The 15031-nt window shown below is 51.6% G+C and overlaps 4 protein-coding genes across 4 annotated transcripts; all 4 read left to right on the top strand.

The window, feature by feature from the left end:
* Positions 1-345: 345 nt before the first annotated feature.
* On the top strand, positions 346-2306 carry AYL99_09700 (hypothetical protein; the record flags this gene model as incomplete). The annotated part of the gene is made up of 7 exons (XM_018841207.1): positions 346-627; positions 692-793; positions 842-922; positions 976-1241; positions 1306-1373; positions 1423-1651; positions 1727-2306. 7 exons carry the CDS (start codon positions 346-348, stop codon positions 2304-2306), a joined length of 1608 nt encoding a protein of 535 aa, XP_018689888.1.
* A 1141-nt stretch (positions 2307-3447) lies between these two features.
* On the top strand, positions 3448-4986 carry AYL99_09699 (hypothetical protein; the record flags this gene model as incomplete). Its single annotated transcript, XM_018841206.1, has 6 exons — positions 3448-3551; positions 3606-3639; positions 3690-3799; positions 3853-4199; positions 4255-4726; positions 4755-4986. The coding sequence occupies 6 exons, from the start codon at positions 3448-3450 to the stop codon at positions 4984-4986; spliced, it is 1299 nt and encodes a 432-aa protein (XP_018689887.1).
* Positions 4987-5164: 178 nt separating this feature from the next.
* On the top strand, positions 5165-6481 carry AYL99_09698 (hypothetical protein; the record flags this gene model as incomplete). The annotated part of the gene is made up of 5 exons (XM_018841205.1): positions 5165-5285; positions 5344-5486; positions 5551-5599; positions 5661-6081; positions 6142-6481. The coding sequence occupies 5 exons, from the start codon at positions 5165-5167 to the stop codon at positions 6479-6481; spliced, it is 1074 nt and encodes a 357-aa protein (XP_018689886.1).
* A 1286-nt stretch (positions 6482-7767) lies between these two features.
* On the top strand, positions 7768-14174 carry AYL99_09697 (hypothetical protein; the record flags this gene model as incomplete). Its single annotated transcript, XM_018841204.1, has 11 exons — positions 7768-7904; positions 7971-7990; positions 8050-8227; positions 8280-8484; positions 8534-8937; positions 9032-9044; positions 9134-9172; positions 9228-9247; positions 9319-9650; positions 9714-10021; positions 12108-14174. 11 exons carry the CDS (start codon positions 7768-7770, stop codon positions 14172-14174), a joined length of 3723 nt encoding a protein of 1240 aa, XP_018689885.1.
* Between the last annotated feature and the right edge of the window lie 857 nt (positions 14175-15031).

Raw genomic sequence — 15031 nt, 5'->3', positions numbered from 1 at the left:
CTAACTCCGACGCAGGATGCTGTTAATTTCTATTGTGAACTGGATGGGAAGGCCGATCCTACTCGGTTGGATCTGGCTATGTGCCGGTTGTCGATGGCATCATTTTCCTATACCGATGGCATCATTTTGATATGCAACAACAACCCAATGAGGAGCCTAGAATCAACACACGACTCCGCATCTCGTCGGAGAAGACCCTCTTCATCCCAAAGAACTGGTAAGCATGGAGGTCGTTCCGATGTTTCCATGAAGTACAAAGATCAGGGCCTGACCAGGGGAATATCCAGTGGTTTGGTATGCGCCGGTGTTCCAACGTTCAAGTTTCTCCAAGTTTCTCGGGATACAATGGCGCAACACCTTTTTGTCTCGGACGACAAGGGTCGTTCAAGCATCCCGGTAGTCTCGGAGACCCAAGGACACGCTACGATTCATGTGGTCCCTCGTGGTGAGGAGATTGCGGATGACTCTTCCCTCGAGAACGAGATTGTCGGCTACGACGCCGAGCGCATGAAGGCTCGCACTCTTTTGACTGAGGCTGAGGAGAAGAAACTTATGCGAAGAGTCGATTGGCATCTCATGCCATTGTGCAGTATAATGTTCTTGCTTAAGAATATGGACTATCAGAATGTACCAGCTATCTCCCCGCGATCCCTTTTGAGCATCGAGAGTAGGCACTGACCCAAAGTCACAGGCGGCGAATGCTCGAATTATGAATAAAGGTACCGACCAAAACATCCTCACTCAACTCCATATGAGCGCGAACGACTACAACTTCATCTCCACTATTTACTATGTGAGTCGGCCAGCCAGAATCCGCTGGCTGAACACTAATCCAGTATAGATACCCTATATCATCTTCGAGGCTCCTAGCAACTTATTCATTAAGAAGATGCTCCCTTCTAGATGGCAGTCCCGGATTGTGGTAATTACTGGGTCCTTCTCGCAATCCTCCACATCACGCTGATTTTGCCGCAGGTCTCTTGGGGCATTGCAATCGCCTGCCACGCAGCAGTAAACAGCAAGTCTGGACTCTATGCTGCTCGCTTCTTCCTTGGAATGTGCGAAGCGGGCATGTTCCCCGGCGTTTTACTGCAAATGGTGTATTGGTACCGCCCTGACGAGATGTCGATCCGTCTACTTTACTTTTATGCTTTGGGAAACTTCTCCAATGTCATCAGTGGCGTGTTGGCGTATGCTTTTGACACAATCTCTGGGAGGAATGGGCTCTCTGGGTGGCAATGGTAAGATTCAGACAAGCTCCCTTTAAGGCAAATGGGAAAACCGACTTACGGATATTTCTGCTAGGTTGTTCCTCGTCGAAGGAGTTATCACGATTACGTTCGGCATTTTGCTTTTCTTCCTCTTACCAGACTGTAAGCACTGAGAGCCATCCAAATAGTCGCCGACTAACCAGTCGTATAGTCCCAAAGCAAGCCAAATGGTTGAGCGACAAGGAAAAGGCATTCATCCAAGCCCGCCTACCCGCAAACGCCCCACGAGCAGAAGAAATAAACTTCAGCTTCCGCGAAATCGTCACAGCATTGAAGGACAAGAGGATGTGGTTGTTCACGCTCGTCTGGGCTACGATGACTGTTGGCACGACAGGCCTGACGTTCTATCAGCCCACCGTTATTGCCAATTTGGGATTCACGTGAGTGCCATAAAGATTGTTGACATGTCGAAGCGTATTTATTCACCAGTGATGCTCACTCTATTTCATCCACAGATCAATTGCGAAAAGTCAACTCCTGAATATACCTACCTCCTTCCTCTCCATCATGATAATCGCCATCTCCGGATATTTCGCCGACAGTGCCTGGCTGCCTCGCCCTATGATCCCGCTGGGCTTCCTCGTATCTATCTTGGCATGCTACAGCGTTCTCTACACGTTTCCCAACAACGGTGGTGTATATGCCGCGACGGTCCTAGCCAACTCCTTTGCGCAGAGCTGGTACCCCTTGATGTGGCCGTGGCGAGTCCAAACCACCTCTCGTGCAACGGGATCCGCCTTTGCTATTGGGTTTGTCAATAGCTACGGCCAGATTGGTGGGGCGATCGGACCACAAATCTTCCAGTCCAAATACGCGCCACACTACACTGTGTCATTTGCTATCGCTATGGCAATCATCGGCGCCTGCATCCTGGTCACCGGTCTTACGTGGTGGATCACGAGAGAGACGGAACTGCAGACGAGGAGAATCAAGAAGCTGCGCGTTACAGCTGCAAAGAGGGGGGAGTCGGTGCTGGATGATGTGGATGCGAATGCAGATGTGAAGAGAAAGGAAGGATTGGGCGAGGCAGCTTAGCCTTGTAGTCCAGGGGCTTCATCGTGGTACTGTCAACTGGAGCTGTCTGTCGTATAGACACATGCATATTCCAAGCCACAGAGTCATAGCACAGAGAGGGACAGAGAACTCGGAAGTCAGGCAGCTAACCTAGACCAGAGCCGACTGGCCGACCTCTTTATATTTCCTGTACAGGATCCGATATAACTTGTTCCAGCGAGAGGCGGAACAAACTTATGAATATAAGACATAGACCATTAGCACAGCATTCCATGAGCCTCCAAAAAAGCCGTCCCAGGGTATCAGCCCAGGGTTTCACATCCAACCTGATGGTAACAGGTATCTGTAAATGTTGACAACAGGCACGTTTATTCCTTGTATGCCACACCATCGTGGTCCGTAGATCCAAGCACTACAGGTAAGAAGATGAGTACCCATGAAGCAATGGCAACTCACTCTTGTAAAATAAACAGCGTAGAAATGAAACTGCGATAGCTGCAGTGTCTGTTGCCTAAGGTGGTGCTGTCGACATGCTTATCCCAGGCACCCACCAGGAAATGTTAGCCGAGAACTTTCACATGATTTGTTTGGTTCATATACAATGTATCCTGAAATTTGGGAAAAATGAGTGTCCTTCGGGCGCATAGCTCAGGGGTAGAGCGCTCGCTTTGCACCGCCGGCAGCCACGAGTTTCCTAATAGGTGTGCGAGAGGTCGTGGGGTATGTTGGCTTCTAGAACCTGCATTGTCCGAGAGATCATACATTAACAGATATCAAAGTTCGAATCCCACTGTGTCCATCATTGTGTTCTTCCTTCGGGTTGGATTCCCAACATTTTTGGGGTTTTCCTCTGATGATCCTTTTTTCTTTCTTCCCACTGACCCGGTTGAAAAAATCTTAGATTTTGAGAGCAAGCTGAATACTAGTGTTTATATGAATACTTTAACAAAACAGCCCGCACACTGCAAGCATCTTCAACTCAAAGATCTGTCACGTGTCTCCACCTCAAGTATGGTCCAGTATTCGCTAGCCTAGGCCCAAAAGTTTATTTTTATTTTTGTTTGGGCTTGTACTAATATTCGTCTCACCGGCCGGCGTAAAACACCACATCATTGACTGCTAAACAGCTCGCCTTTTGCCCTTCTTTTTAGTCCTGGCAGTCATGAACGGCACAAAGCCTGGCCCGTCGGTGGCCGACATGGCCAATATGTCCACCGAAGAGAGAATGGCGGGGATGGAACACTCTGAAGTTCGTTACTTTACGAGGTTGGTCCCGCGAGAAAAAAATAACAATAATGGCGTCAAGTAACCCGAGCACAGTTACGATCATCATGGAATTCATGAAGAGATGCTGGTACGGATCAGAACCCGTTTGTGTCTTACTGCAGACTGACCCAACCGTAGAAAGACGAAGTCCGAACCCGGTCCTATCGAGACGCCATCTACCAAAACCAGCACATCTTCAAAGACAAGGTTGTCCTCGACGTCGGGTGTGGCACGGGAATCCTCAGCATGTATGTGCTTTCTACCAGCTGGCGATGCCAGAGATAAAGATTGACAGGGCCAGGTTTGCCGCAAGGGCGGGTGCAAAACACGTCATTGGCGTGGACATGTCCAGCATCATCAACAAGGCAAAACTGATCGTGGAGGTAAATGGGCTCTCGAAAAAGATTACTCTGCTGCAGGGCAAAATGGAAGAGGTGGAGCTTCCTGTTCAACATCTGAACAACGGCAAAGTCGACATCATAATATCAGAGTGGATGGGCTACTTCCTGCTGTACGAGAGTATGCTCGACACGGTTCTCTATGCCCGCGACAAGTACCTGCAGCCAGGCGGTTTGATCTTTCCCGACAAGGCGACGATCTACATGGCGGGCATTGAAGACGGAGAGTACAAGGAGGACAAGATCGGATGTAAGTGCTGTAAAAGAGGTGGCGGTCGATCAGCACGCTGACTGCACCTTTTAAGTCTGGGATAACGTCTACGGTTTTGACTTCTCGCCCATGAAAGAGAGCGCGCTGAGCGAACCTCTGGTCGACACGGTCGAGCTCAAAGCGCTGGTCACCGATCCATGCCCCGTCTTCACCATCGACCTCAATACGGTCAAATCGGCCCAGCTAGCATTCTCCGAACCGTTTCAACTCCGGTGTCAAAGAAACGACTTCATCCACGCGCTCATCGCTTGGTTTGATATTGACTTCACAGCTTGTCACAAGCCGATCAGGTTCTCGACCGGGCCGCACACCAAATACACGCACTGGAAACAGACCGTCTTTTACTTGCGACAGGTACTGACCGTGGAAGAGGGAGAAACTGTCACTGGCTTCCTCTCCAATAAGCCCAATAGCAAGAACAGACGAGATCTCGATATCAAGATCGACTATGAACTCGACACGTTGGATCGCACACGAGCCGCACGCGGGACATGCGAGTACAGAATGTGAGCCTTCTCGTCCCTGAAGTCGTAGCGGGTTACTGATCATTGTGCAGGTGCTGATCCCGGATGACGCCGGGAACGACATCCGTCCTTCACATGCTATTCAGCTTGACCCCGAGGGCCTACGTCCTTCCGACATAGCACCTTCGAAAGCTTGTAGCAAAGCATTGAATAATGCAAAGGATGATAACGTATGGGTGAAATGCCTAGTGGACGGTGAAAAAGGTGGCCGCGATAGCAACGGTATCCCGGAACGAACCTAAGCTCCTCGTTATTCGTCTAAGATACCCCACGAGTTGATGCTCATTTTGACGAACAGAAATTCATATTTCACTGGTCGGTAGATGTGATTGCTACATTCAAGCTGAGATCTTACATTGCACTGTTATTGCATCGATGAGTGAGAGAGAATCTCGTTTTAGACAAGACGTGATTACTCTCATGGCTTTTGCCGGTTATCTGCAATCGAGACAACACAACTACCTCGGCACGCGGCTCCCCACGTTTAACCATTGCATTCCCCCGACTCAGAAATTTGAAGCTGACCAGTCTGCCGTAAACTGTTCGCTCTCCCTCCTATTATATTTGGTTCTAGCTGAAGCTCATCTTTTGTGTTCCAGGCGATCCAGAGGACTTGATCAAAATGTCGGGTCCAGGTGTTGGTTTCGAATATCCCCCTACCGAGGTGTCGTGGCTGAAAAGAGACGTCCTGCTCTTCGCCGTGAGCATTGGCTGCACAGTGGATGAGCTGCACTTCATCTACGTGAGCGCGCCCAAGAGATGGCCATTGGCAGCGTACTGGGCAGCTTTCATTGACGATCATTTAGGAACTTCATCCCAACTTTGCCGTGTTCCCCACATACTCAATTATCCTCCGTGAGTTGCGTCCTCGACGTTGCTTGTTCACCGCACTTCCGAGGCCTAACACATGTTCTAGCATTCAAGAAGACCTCACAAGAAGTCATTGACTTCTATGCTGCTCAAGCCAGCAACCCCATCCCCGGCGTCCCAAAGCTGGACGCAAGGCGTGTCGTCGACGGCCAGCGCATGATCCAATTCCTCAAGCCTCTGCCCCCGACATCCGAGGGCCGAAAATTCGAACTGCGGTCCAAGGTCATTGGAGTCTACGACAAAGGCAAGCCCGGCACCGTGGTCGAGACCGAGCAGACCATCGTGGACAAAGAGAGCGGCGAGGTGTATACTCGGGCGGTTGGCTCTGGGTTCTTTGTCGGCCAGGGAGGATGGGGCGGCCCCAAGGGCCCCTCGACCGTCAACTACCCCCCGCCAAAGGGCCGAGAGAACAGCCCTGATGCTGTCAGCGAGAAACAACTGACTCCGGAGAGTGCGCATCTGTACAGGTAAGCAGCTCCCAGCCGGGCCAAACACCAAGACCATCCACTGACACTCAGCGACTATAGACTCAATGGCGACTATAACCCACTCCACGCGACACCCGAACCTGGCCAGAAGATGGGCTTCGGCGGGGCTATCATGCACGGCTTGTCGACCTGGAACTTTGCAGCTCATGCGCTCCTGAAAGAACTGGGCGGAAGTGATCCAGCCAACATCAAGGAGTTCCAAGCTCGCTTCGCCGCCCCAGTGAAGCCCGGCCAGAAGCTAGTGACCAAGATCTGGAGGACTGGCGACATCAAGGACGGTTGGGAAGAGGTCCGATTTGTCACCGAGGTCAATGGCAAAGTGGTTCTGAGCAACGGGCGGGCATTGATGAAATGCGTTGGGGGGAAGAGCAAGCTTTGAGTAGCTGCTGGGAAGCCAGAAGCAAATGGTACCAGACAAACAGATAATGCCAAAAATCACTTGACTTGGATCGATCCCCGGCTCTCTTCGCCTTGACGTCCTCCTCGCGGTTTTGTGGCGTTGATGGTGTATGGAGGTTCACCTTGAAGTGCATCCGTAGCCTTTTCATTCACAGCCCTTTCTCTGCTCCATTGCCTTGCCCTCCTCATTGCCCCCTGCGCGCCCAGAAACATGACGGCTTCATTTAGAGAGTGATCAGGTAATAGTTTTGGCGCAAAGCGGAATTCTCAGCCACAAATTTCTGTACGCGACACGGTGACAAACGGCGCTAGGCCCGACGCGCGCTGCAACTCTTGAAGTTTCTGCGACGTCCTCCGTCGCAGAGTCGGATGAAAACGGGCGGCCAGCCACAACAAAAGAAACCTCTTGTTGAGGAAAGAGGCAGAGGGTGTGACGACGGGCCAGATCTGGGGAGACGGGAACAACGGGAAGATGATGATCTCGCCCGTCGGCGTTTGATACAGCAAATCATGGGCCACGAAGCGGCATTCGAGGAGCCTCTGACCTTTGCTGTATCCCCCATGTCAAGGTGCATCTCGAAGCTCCAACTCAGCTCCGTGTTGCCCCGGGTTGGTTCGTATCACGGCAAGCCAAGGAGTCTTCTTCGCCCGATCAGATGCATTCCTCGATTGGTTTGTCCTTCCTTGCTCACACAATGCCAACTGCTTCAGCCATGCCATCTTTGTCGCCGTATGACAGCGTGTATCTTGGCAACTGGTCGGATCGACAGCTTAAGTCTTTTTCCGCCTCTCCTACAGCCCCCGTCGGTGGAAATGCTGTTACATCGAGCTGACTACGCCTCCGCTGATACGCTGTTTGTCCCCCTGGCACATGCCATGCTCGGAAGTTCCTCCCCAGAAACATCCATCATGTTGCACCCTGACCCCAGCAAGAGGAACGTCTTGTGCTGCACGACGAGAATCTACCCCCTTGGCACGCCCTCGCATTTCTCCGTGGATTTGCCAGATCGAGCCTGAGGGAGGCGGAGCCATGGTGCTACGACAAAGAGCGTGAGTGCCAGCAAAGGTTCTTTGAAGCAACTCCAAGCCATATCCCGACCCGTCGGATGAAGAGGCAAATGTCTTGATGGAGGGCTTGGTATATTAAAGATGGACATGCTCGCCCCTCGTTCACAGCCGGACCGGTCAAGCCAGTTGCGACCACAACGAGTCCATTGCTATATTCTCTTGGAAGCATCTCTCGAATCGCCGCTGGAATCTACTAACATGGGTGGTGGTGGAGGTAAACCTCTGAATATTTTCCGTTTGGGGAGTTCCCTGGCGGATGAACCCAAAGAAGTTCTAAACTGGAGACTCTGGTTTGCTGTTGTCTCCTTTGGCATTATGGGAGCAGCTAGAGGCGTGTAAGTTGCCACTTGTGTCGTTGTTTGTTGAAGCCTCAGAATGCTGTGGCTAACAGTGGTCCGCAGAGATGAAGGGTTGATCAGCGGTAAGTCCAGCTCGACGAACTTCAACCGCGTCTCTCTTTGCTGACCCGTGTTCGGCCAGGCACCTTCAATACGGAGGATTTCCAGCAGCTCCTTGGATTCGACAAACTTGATAAAGACCAATATGCAAATGTCAAGGGCAACGTCTCTGCAATGGTTCAGATTGGGAGCGTAGGTGGTGCCCTACTGGCTTTTGTTCTCGCCGACCGTATCGGTCGTCTCTGGGCCACTCGACAACTGTGAGTCCTTCCTTCTTATCGTGCTGGAGGCCTTCGTGCTCATGACACCCAGGTGTGTTCTTTGGATACTTGGAATAGTCATCTTTATGACCAACAACGGGCGATTGGGCCAAGTATATGCTGGCCGCTTCATTGCTGGTCTCGGAATTGGCCAGACCACCGTCATTGCGCCTGTTTACCTTTCTGAGATTTCACCCAAGGCGGTGCGAGGCCTTTGCACTTGTGTCTTCTCGGGCTCAGTGTACATTGGAATCATGGTGAAGATGATGACCCCTTCGCGTTAACTCAGTGAGCTAACCTCTGCAGCTTGCATACTTTTCGACTTGGGGAAGCAGCCTTCACATCGATCAAAACAAGCCCAGCTCCTGGATGGTGCCGACATCTCTCCACCTCATATTTGCTAGTCTCATCTTCATCTTGTCATGGTTCAACAATGAATCACCTCGCTTCCTGATCAAGCAAGGCAAAATCGACCATGCCACGGGCAATCTGGCCAAAATCCGAGGCCTTCCCGCTGACGACGAATACGTCACGGCAGAAATCTGTGGTATTGTGCATCAACTGAATGAAGAGCAGGAAGCAACCATGGGACAAGGCTTTTGGGGCATTCTTCGAGAGATATTCTGCATGCCCGACAACTTCTACCGGATATACCTTGGTCTGGGGGTCCAATTGCTCGGCCAATGGTCAGGCGCTCAAAGTATTACCATGTATGTGTACCTTACCCTTCTGAACCTCAGTCCCACACTCGCGGCAGATTATCGTATCTTATTTGTCCGGTTGCTGACGTGAAACCTGTTACAGATATGCTCCCGATGTAAGCATGATGAAAAACTTTTCCCCGTCCGGAGAAGCCAGTGGCCTTCTAATGGCTTTCAAGTTGAATATGCTAACAAGCATTTGCAGATGTTTGCGCTGCTCGGTACCAAAGGTAACAATGAAAAGGTGTGTCTCAACTTATGCTCTCATATCACTTATATCATGACTAACTGGTATATAGCTATACGCCACGGCCATCTTGTAAGTTTCATATTCTTTTGACATGTTAACCTATACTTGTGCCAGTTACTAACGGCATCTTCGACATGCAGTGGTGTGGTAAAGTTTGTCTCCGCGATTTTCTGTGCCCTGTTCCTGGTCGACGCTATTGGACGAAAGCGATCATTGTCCATCGGCATCGCCCTTCAGGCCATTTCCATGTGCTACATTGCAGCCTTCTTGACCGCTGTGCCCAACATTGACAGTAACACCGTCTTTACTGCCTCTCAGAAGCATGCTTCCACAGGGGGTATTGTCATGATATATATATCGGGTGTAGGATGGGCTTTGGGATTCAACAGTATTCAGTACCTTCTGAATGCTGAGATCTATCCCCTCAGAATCCGCGCTGTCTGCAGCTCTCTTGTTATGTGTTTCCACTTCGGTAAGTCTCCCTGTCGCCCGGCCTGAACTGGAACACGTTTCCGCTAACAAGGCTTGCGAACAGTCAACCAATACGGCAACTCACGCGCCGTGCCTAACATGCTCCTGAACCTCAGCCCCAAGGGAACATTCTGGTTCTTTACCGGGATCACAATTCTCGGTGGACTGTGGGCATGGCTCTTCATTCCCGAGACAAGCGGCCGTAGTCTCGAAGGTATGGATGCATTGTTCCGCCTTCCTTGGTACAAGATCGGGAGATATGGGCGACGGGAGGCTGATGCTAACGATCAATTGACGAGAGAGAGGGTGTTGGAGGAGAAGGCGGCCATGGGAGGGAATGCTGCAATGGTAGAGGTGGTGCAGCAGGAGAAGGTATAAGTAGCCTGTGGGAGGAGAAGTACCGCAGCATCAGGATGAAGATTGGTGCTTCGAAAGTAGGGAATCACGCCCTACAATACTCCAGTGCGTACTCGTCGACTTCCTTCTCTCTGAGGGACGGAATTGATTCTATAGAAAGGAGGACGACTGCCGACAGAGGGGAGTAGTGCAGCCAAGCGGCTTTGGTCAAATACATATACGTTTTGACTATGAGTTGCCATGAACTCATTAGTCCACAAGAGGATCTATTAGATTCACAAGCATTTCGATCGTGCTCCATGAGGAGCATCCAGAAGCGTACATATGTCCAGGGCGTGCTCTTCCCAACTCACTTTTCCACCCCATTGGCTCAAAGATCACCGACACAGAATGAGAAAGCAATTGATGTTCTCAGACTACGATGCAGGCTGTTCTCAGCAAAGAGCTCTCTGCGAGAGAGAGATTCAGCCGTTGATTGACCAACAAGGGACTTCGAATGACGGAGAAAAGACCGCTCTCTACAGGAAACGAGGGTGGCCTCCCAGTTGACGACAACACCGCTTCATTTCGAAGCCGAGACGGGAACCGGTGAGCTTATGGTGTATTACAAGGACAGAAGAATGACGAGCAGACAGCCATGTCAGTTTCCTCAATGCCCGTGTCCACGGACGAGGGTCAATCAGCACACGCCTCACGGCCCCTCAGTCGTCAAACTAACGCAGGTACCCGACAGGTACACCCGCAAGGTGCACTACCGAACGTTCTAGGCGTAAGGTCCACTGGCCTGTCGCGATGTCTCAAGAAAGGCGTGTCGCGGTATTATTCGTCGAGCATGGATGGATCCATCGCGAGTACACCCCAGTATCGCGACATAGCTGGCCAAAGACGTCTCGACTTTCACACAACAATCGGCCCAGCGTAAGCCTCTCAGGGGGGCGCGGGACACCTATCCCCTCGTCCAGGTACCTCCTGGTATCGCTAACCGACACCTGATCGGGGCCTCAAACAGCCCGACGCAAGATATGGGCGCAGGATAAAGCAGACATTTTCAAGAGAAAGCAATCTCAACATAAAGGGCAGGCGATCACCATTTGCATCCTTACCATCGTCCTCGTCCAATATCTCGCTTTACCGGCGTGGCAGACGACCCCTTGTCTCAGCACGCCCAGAAAGGAAAAGTCGTTCGATCCGAGGAAAAGCCCCCGACCCGCTGACGGGCTGAAGATAAGGACGAGAGTGGTCAGAAGAGGCAGAACCTGGACCCATATCCGGGGCGCCACAAACGCCCATGTCTTCCCTGAGCACTGGGACGTGCCTTTCGGCGATTCAACGCGCTGCAGATTTCGAAAGGAAAAAAGAAAGGTCCCAAGTACCCCCCTCCACACATGCGACTTGCTTGCAGAACGTAATCTCCGCCAGACGGATGGGTTTGGTGGGCATTGGCTTTGACTGATGTCAAGTCGATTCCGTCTTTTGTTGTGCTCTCCCTCCTCCCCTATGTACGGAGCAGCGAGACTCGTCACTCAAATCATGAATCTGCTCTAGTCTATCGAGCCCCCTGCCACTTCCCCCCCTATCTGAAGTAACGTCTCAACCGATACCCTGATCGATCCCTACCCTTGTCCCGGCTTAAAATCGGATCCTGCCGCCATGTTCCTGGTCGGGCAAGACTGGAATCTTATGTCTCTGGGCGCCATGCTAACCATAGGCTGCAATTTCACGAATCTCCGTCATCAGTGACCGGACCTGATGGAAATCAGATCGATATAACATTCTGGGACTTCCCAGTGGCGTGGAGGCTTCCCCCACTCGCTGGATCGAAAGGCTTTTGCTCTTTCTCGTCTTCGTCCTCCCCTCCCAACGGTTTTGACCACGAGGAGGAAGAAAGGCAATATGGGGATCCGTCCCGTTCTGGACAGATTTTCTGCTCCTGCAAGAGTCCAACGGCTCGGTTTCTTCGCCGTAGCCACTATTCTGATTGTTCTCTTCTTCCAAAACACATTGTTGGCGGAGAACTCGGTAATACACCGTCACAAACAAGTGTGTGGCAGTCGTCACCGGCGCCGTTCCATTATTTGCGCCGTTCGCTAACGAGTCCCAGGTCGACCGATCGAGGTCGGATTACTACCTACAATGGGGACCGTTCGAGCCGTTACCGATCCCAGGGTTCGTGAACACCGGACTGCCTGGGAAGAGATCGTGCGACACTCTGAAATACAACTCGACGGTGGGGGTGCAGAAGAGCTTCTTCCTCGACGATGACATTAAGCAAATCGCCATGACCCTCGACTCTCACCCGATGGTCGACTACCCCGACGAGATGATGAACGACCCCGAGATGGAAGCGAATGAGATCATTGACAAGACTTGGGCTCGCCTCTCGGGGTCCAGTGTGTGGCTGCCGGAACAGAAGGTCTTCTTGTCCGTGACTCGAGTCATCTTCTGCCCCTCGAAGACGCGCTCAGTGCCCAAGATGAGTTTTCTGCGGGGTCAACTCTACAATCAAGACTGGGAACATTTGGACAATCATACTATTGCCTGGGATGGACAGGAGTTCACGTTTCCACTGGTGTTCGACATCCCGGTGCAGTGGGAAGAAGAAGGGAGTTTGTATGGACCGGAAGACCCCCGTATCATTCTGGAGGACAATGTCGAAGGTGCGGAGCCGGTTGTCATCTTCAACATGATCGCAAAACGAACCGAGTGGAAGAGAGCCATGTACATCTTCCGACCTTTCTCCAACTACTCCACCATCCTCACCATCAAGGACGCCGACAGGCAACATACCGAAAAGAACTGGGCACCGTTCTTCATTCCGAACGAGCAAAAACACAAGGCAACTGGCAAGAACCCCTCAAAGGCGGTGGCGCCGGTACGTCAATCCAGCGAATACATCCGTTTCGTTTACAGCTTCAAACCTTTGCGGATTTTGAAGTGCCATCTCCGCTGTGGTGACTGCGAGTTCGAGTTCGAGCAAGAGGTGCCCGACAACTTCATGACCAAGCATAACGAAGACGGTGGCAGTTTGCGTGGCGGTACCAACTTCGTCCCGGTGCCCCTCCCATCGAGCATGGACATCGACCCTCGAGTAAGGGTGTACGCAGCCTTTCCCCGGACCAACATTGAGAAACAATGTGACGGCAGTTTTTATCGCCCAGAGTTCGTGGTCATGATCAACATTGGCACACAGTTTCACCTCGCCTTTGCTTCCGAGTCGCTTGATTTTGGCACCTCCCTTCTCGACCTGGGACCCGAAGATGATCGTTGCGATAAAGGGCGCATTCTCATTCCCAACAGCGTCGCTCAGTGGGATACGAGCAATGGCCATGACGTGATGAGTGTGACGTTCAGCGTCAACGACGAGACTGTTCAAGTCGCGCGTGTTCAAGGGCTCCTGTCGTTCGTCCGTAATCTACCTCAATTCAAGACGCTATTGAAAAAGGATGGTCTGCTAAAGGGAGCCGATCCTGACCTGATGAGCACCCTGTCTTCTTGGGTCGGGGACGACGTTCGTGGCTGTCTTGTGGAGGCCGCTCTCAAGTACGCCGCTGCGGCAAAGGAGATCTCGCTCCCGAAAGAGGGAAGCGAAGTGATGGAAGTCACCAAGGAGCTGATGCAAAAGCTCAAACTGGAATCGGACACTGCCAAGCAGAAGGACGAAGAAATCTTCAATCACGGGTTTGAACCAGGGCATATGTTTTTGGAACATCCTCTTGATGATGACGGTGACCCACAACCTTTCCGGTTCGAGATGCTGGGCGAGTTTTCCGACGTCGAAGGTCTGTCGGTTGAGGGCTTGGACGGTGGCGAGAGCAAAGACGAAGATAAGCAGGGAAGCCCTGGTAAGGAAGAGCCAAAGAAGGACGACGGGACGAGGGAGGATACAAAGAAGGAAGACGAAAAGAACAATGGGTCGAAGGAAGACGAAAGGAAGGACGAAACGCAGGAAGATGAAACGAGAGATGGAATGAAGAGCGATAAAGATGATGTGCCCGAGCCGGAGAAGGTGAACATCGAGCATCCTGATGACGAGACTCAAGATACTCGAGAGGGAGACAAAAAGGACGAAGGAAAGCCGCCGCAAGACAATACACAAACGGAGCCCAAACCACAACACGCCCATCACCGATATCATAATCATCAGAATCGACGCAGAAGGTGGTCGTGAATGCTCGACAACGACGAGAACCTATCTCTTCATATCCAGTCCACAGACCGCGGAATGGAGTTTCCGGGACTTAGCAATGGTCACCATCCTCGCCGGCACGGCGCTCTTGTCAGCGGAAGTCATGGGAAAGACGACAAGCTCGCCCGGAGCTATGTCTCTTCCATCCCCAGCATGCGCGGTTTGACAAGGATCTGGCCAGAAAGGCGCTTTGGATCTTCCTAAGCATGTTTATCCTGCACTTCTTACATTATCCCGGGGGTGGCACACACACAGTTCACCCTTGATATTATTTTCTGTTTTGCGCTCAGTGACGACTATTCCTCATGAATTGGGAAGGACGGTCTTCTCTGGTTATAGACGGTTGGAAAGACCAGAACAACAAAGGTAGAATCAGGATATATGATGGACGGCGTTTCAACGGTTCAGAGCTGAATGGATCTTGCTCAGCGAGGAGTTCGGGAGTGGGCTGGAGGAAAATTGGAAGTACTAATGATGGAACCATGCGTATAGCCAAGGGCATGGAGGGCCTGCGCCCTTGCAAAGGTGACAGCACAAATGGAAGACCAGAAGACCAAGACCATACTGGGCTCGGGTTGAAGGAAATGGAGACCTCGTTGTGATCTCTATCCCATCCGTTTCTGTCGGATCCTGCCCTGTGAGCCTCTGCTTGCCGCATTGAGTGTCCGGGAGGACTGCAGAAAGCCGGCGTCTGCTGCCCTTTGAATTGCCCAATCTGTTCGTAATTCCTCAATCGGGTCTCTTCTCTGTGTCTTGGTGTGGTTCGGATGAAGCACCAAAGCCACGTCTTATTCCACTTCTTTTTGGTGAGAACCTCGCTCCTCTTTCTTTTGTCAATC

This window comes from Fonsecaea erecta (genome assembly GCF_001651985.1).
Source record: "Fonsecaea erecta strain CBS 125763 chromosome Unknown Scaff9, whole genome shotgun sequence".
In the NCBI taxonomy this organism is placed as follows: Eukaryota; Fungi; Ascomycota; class Eurotiomycetes; order Chaetothyriales; family Herpotrichiellaceae; genus Fonsecaea; species Fonsecaea erecta.
Note: the sequence above shows the minus strand (reverse complement) of the source record. Positions and strands in the feature narration are given on the sequence as shown.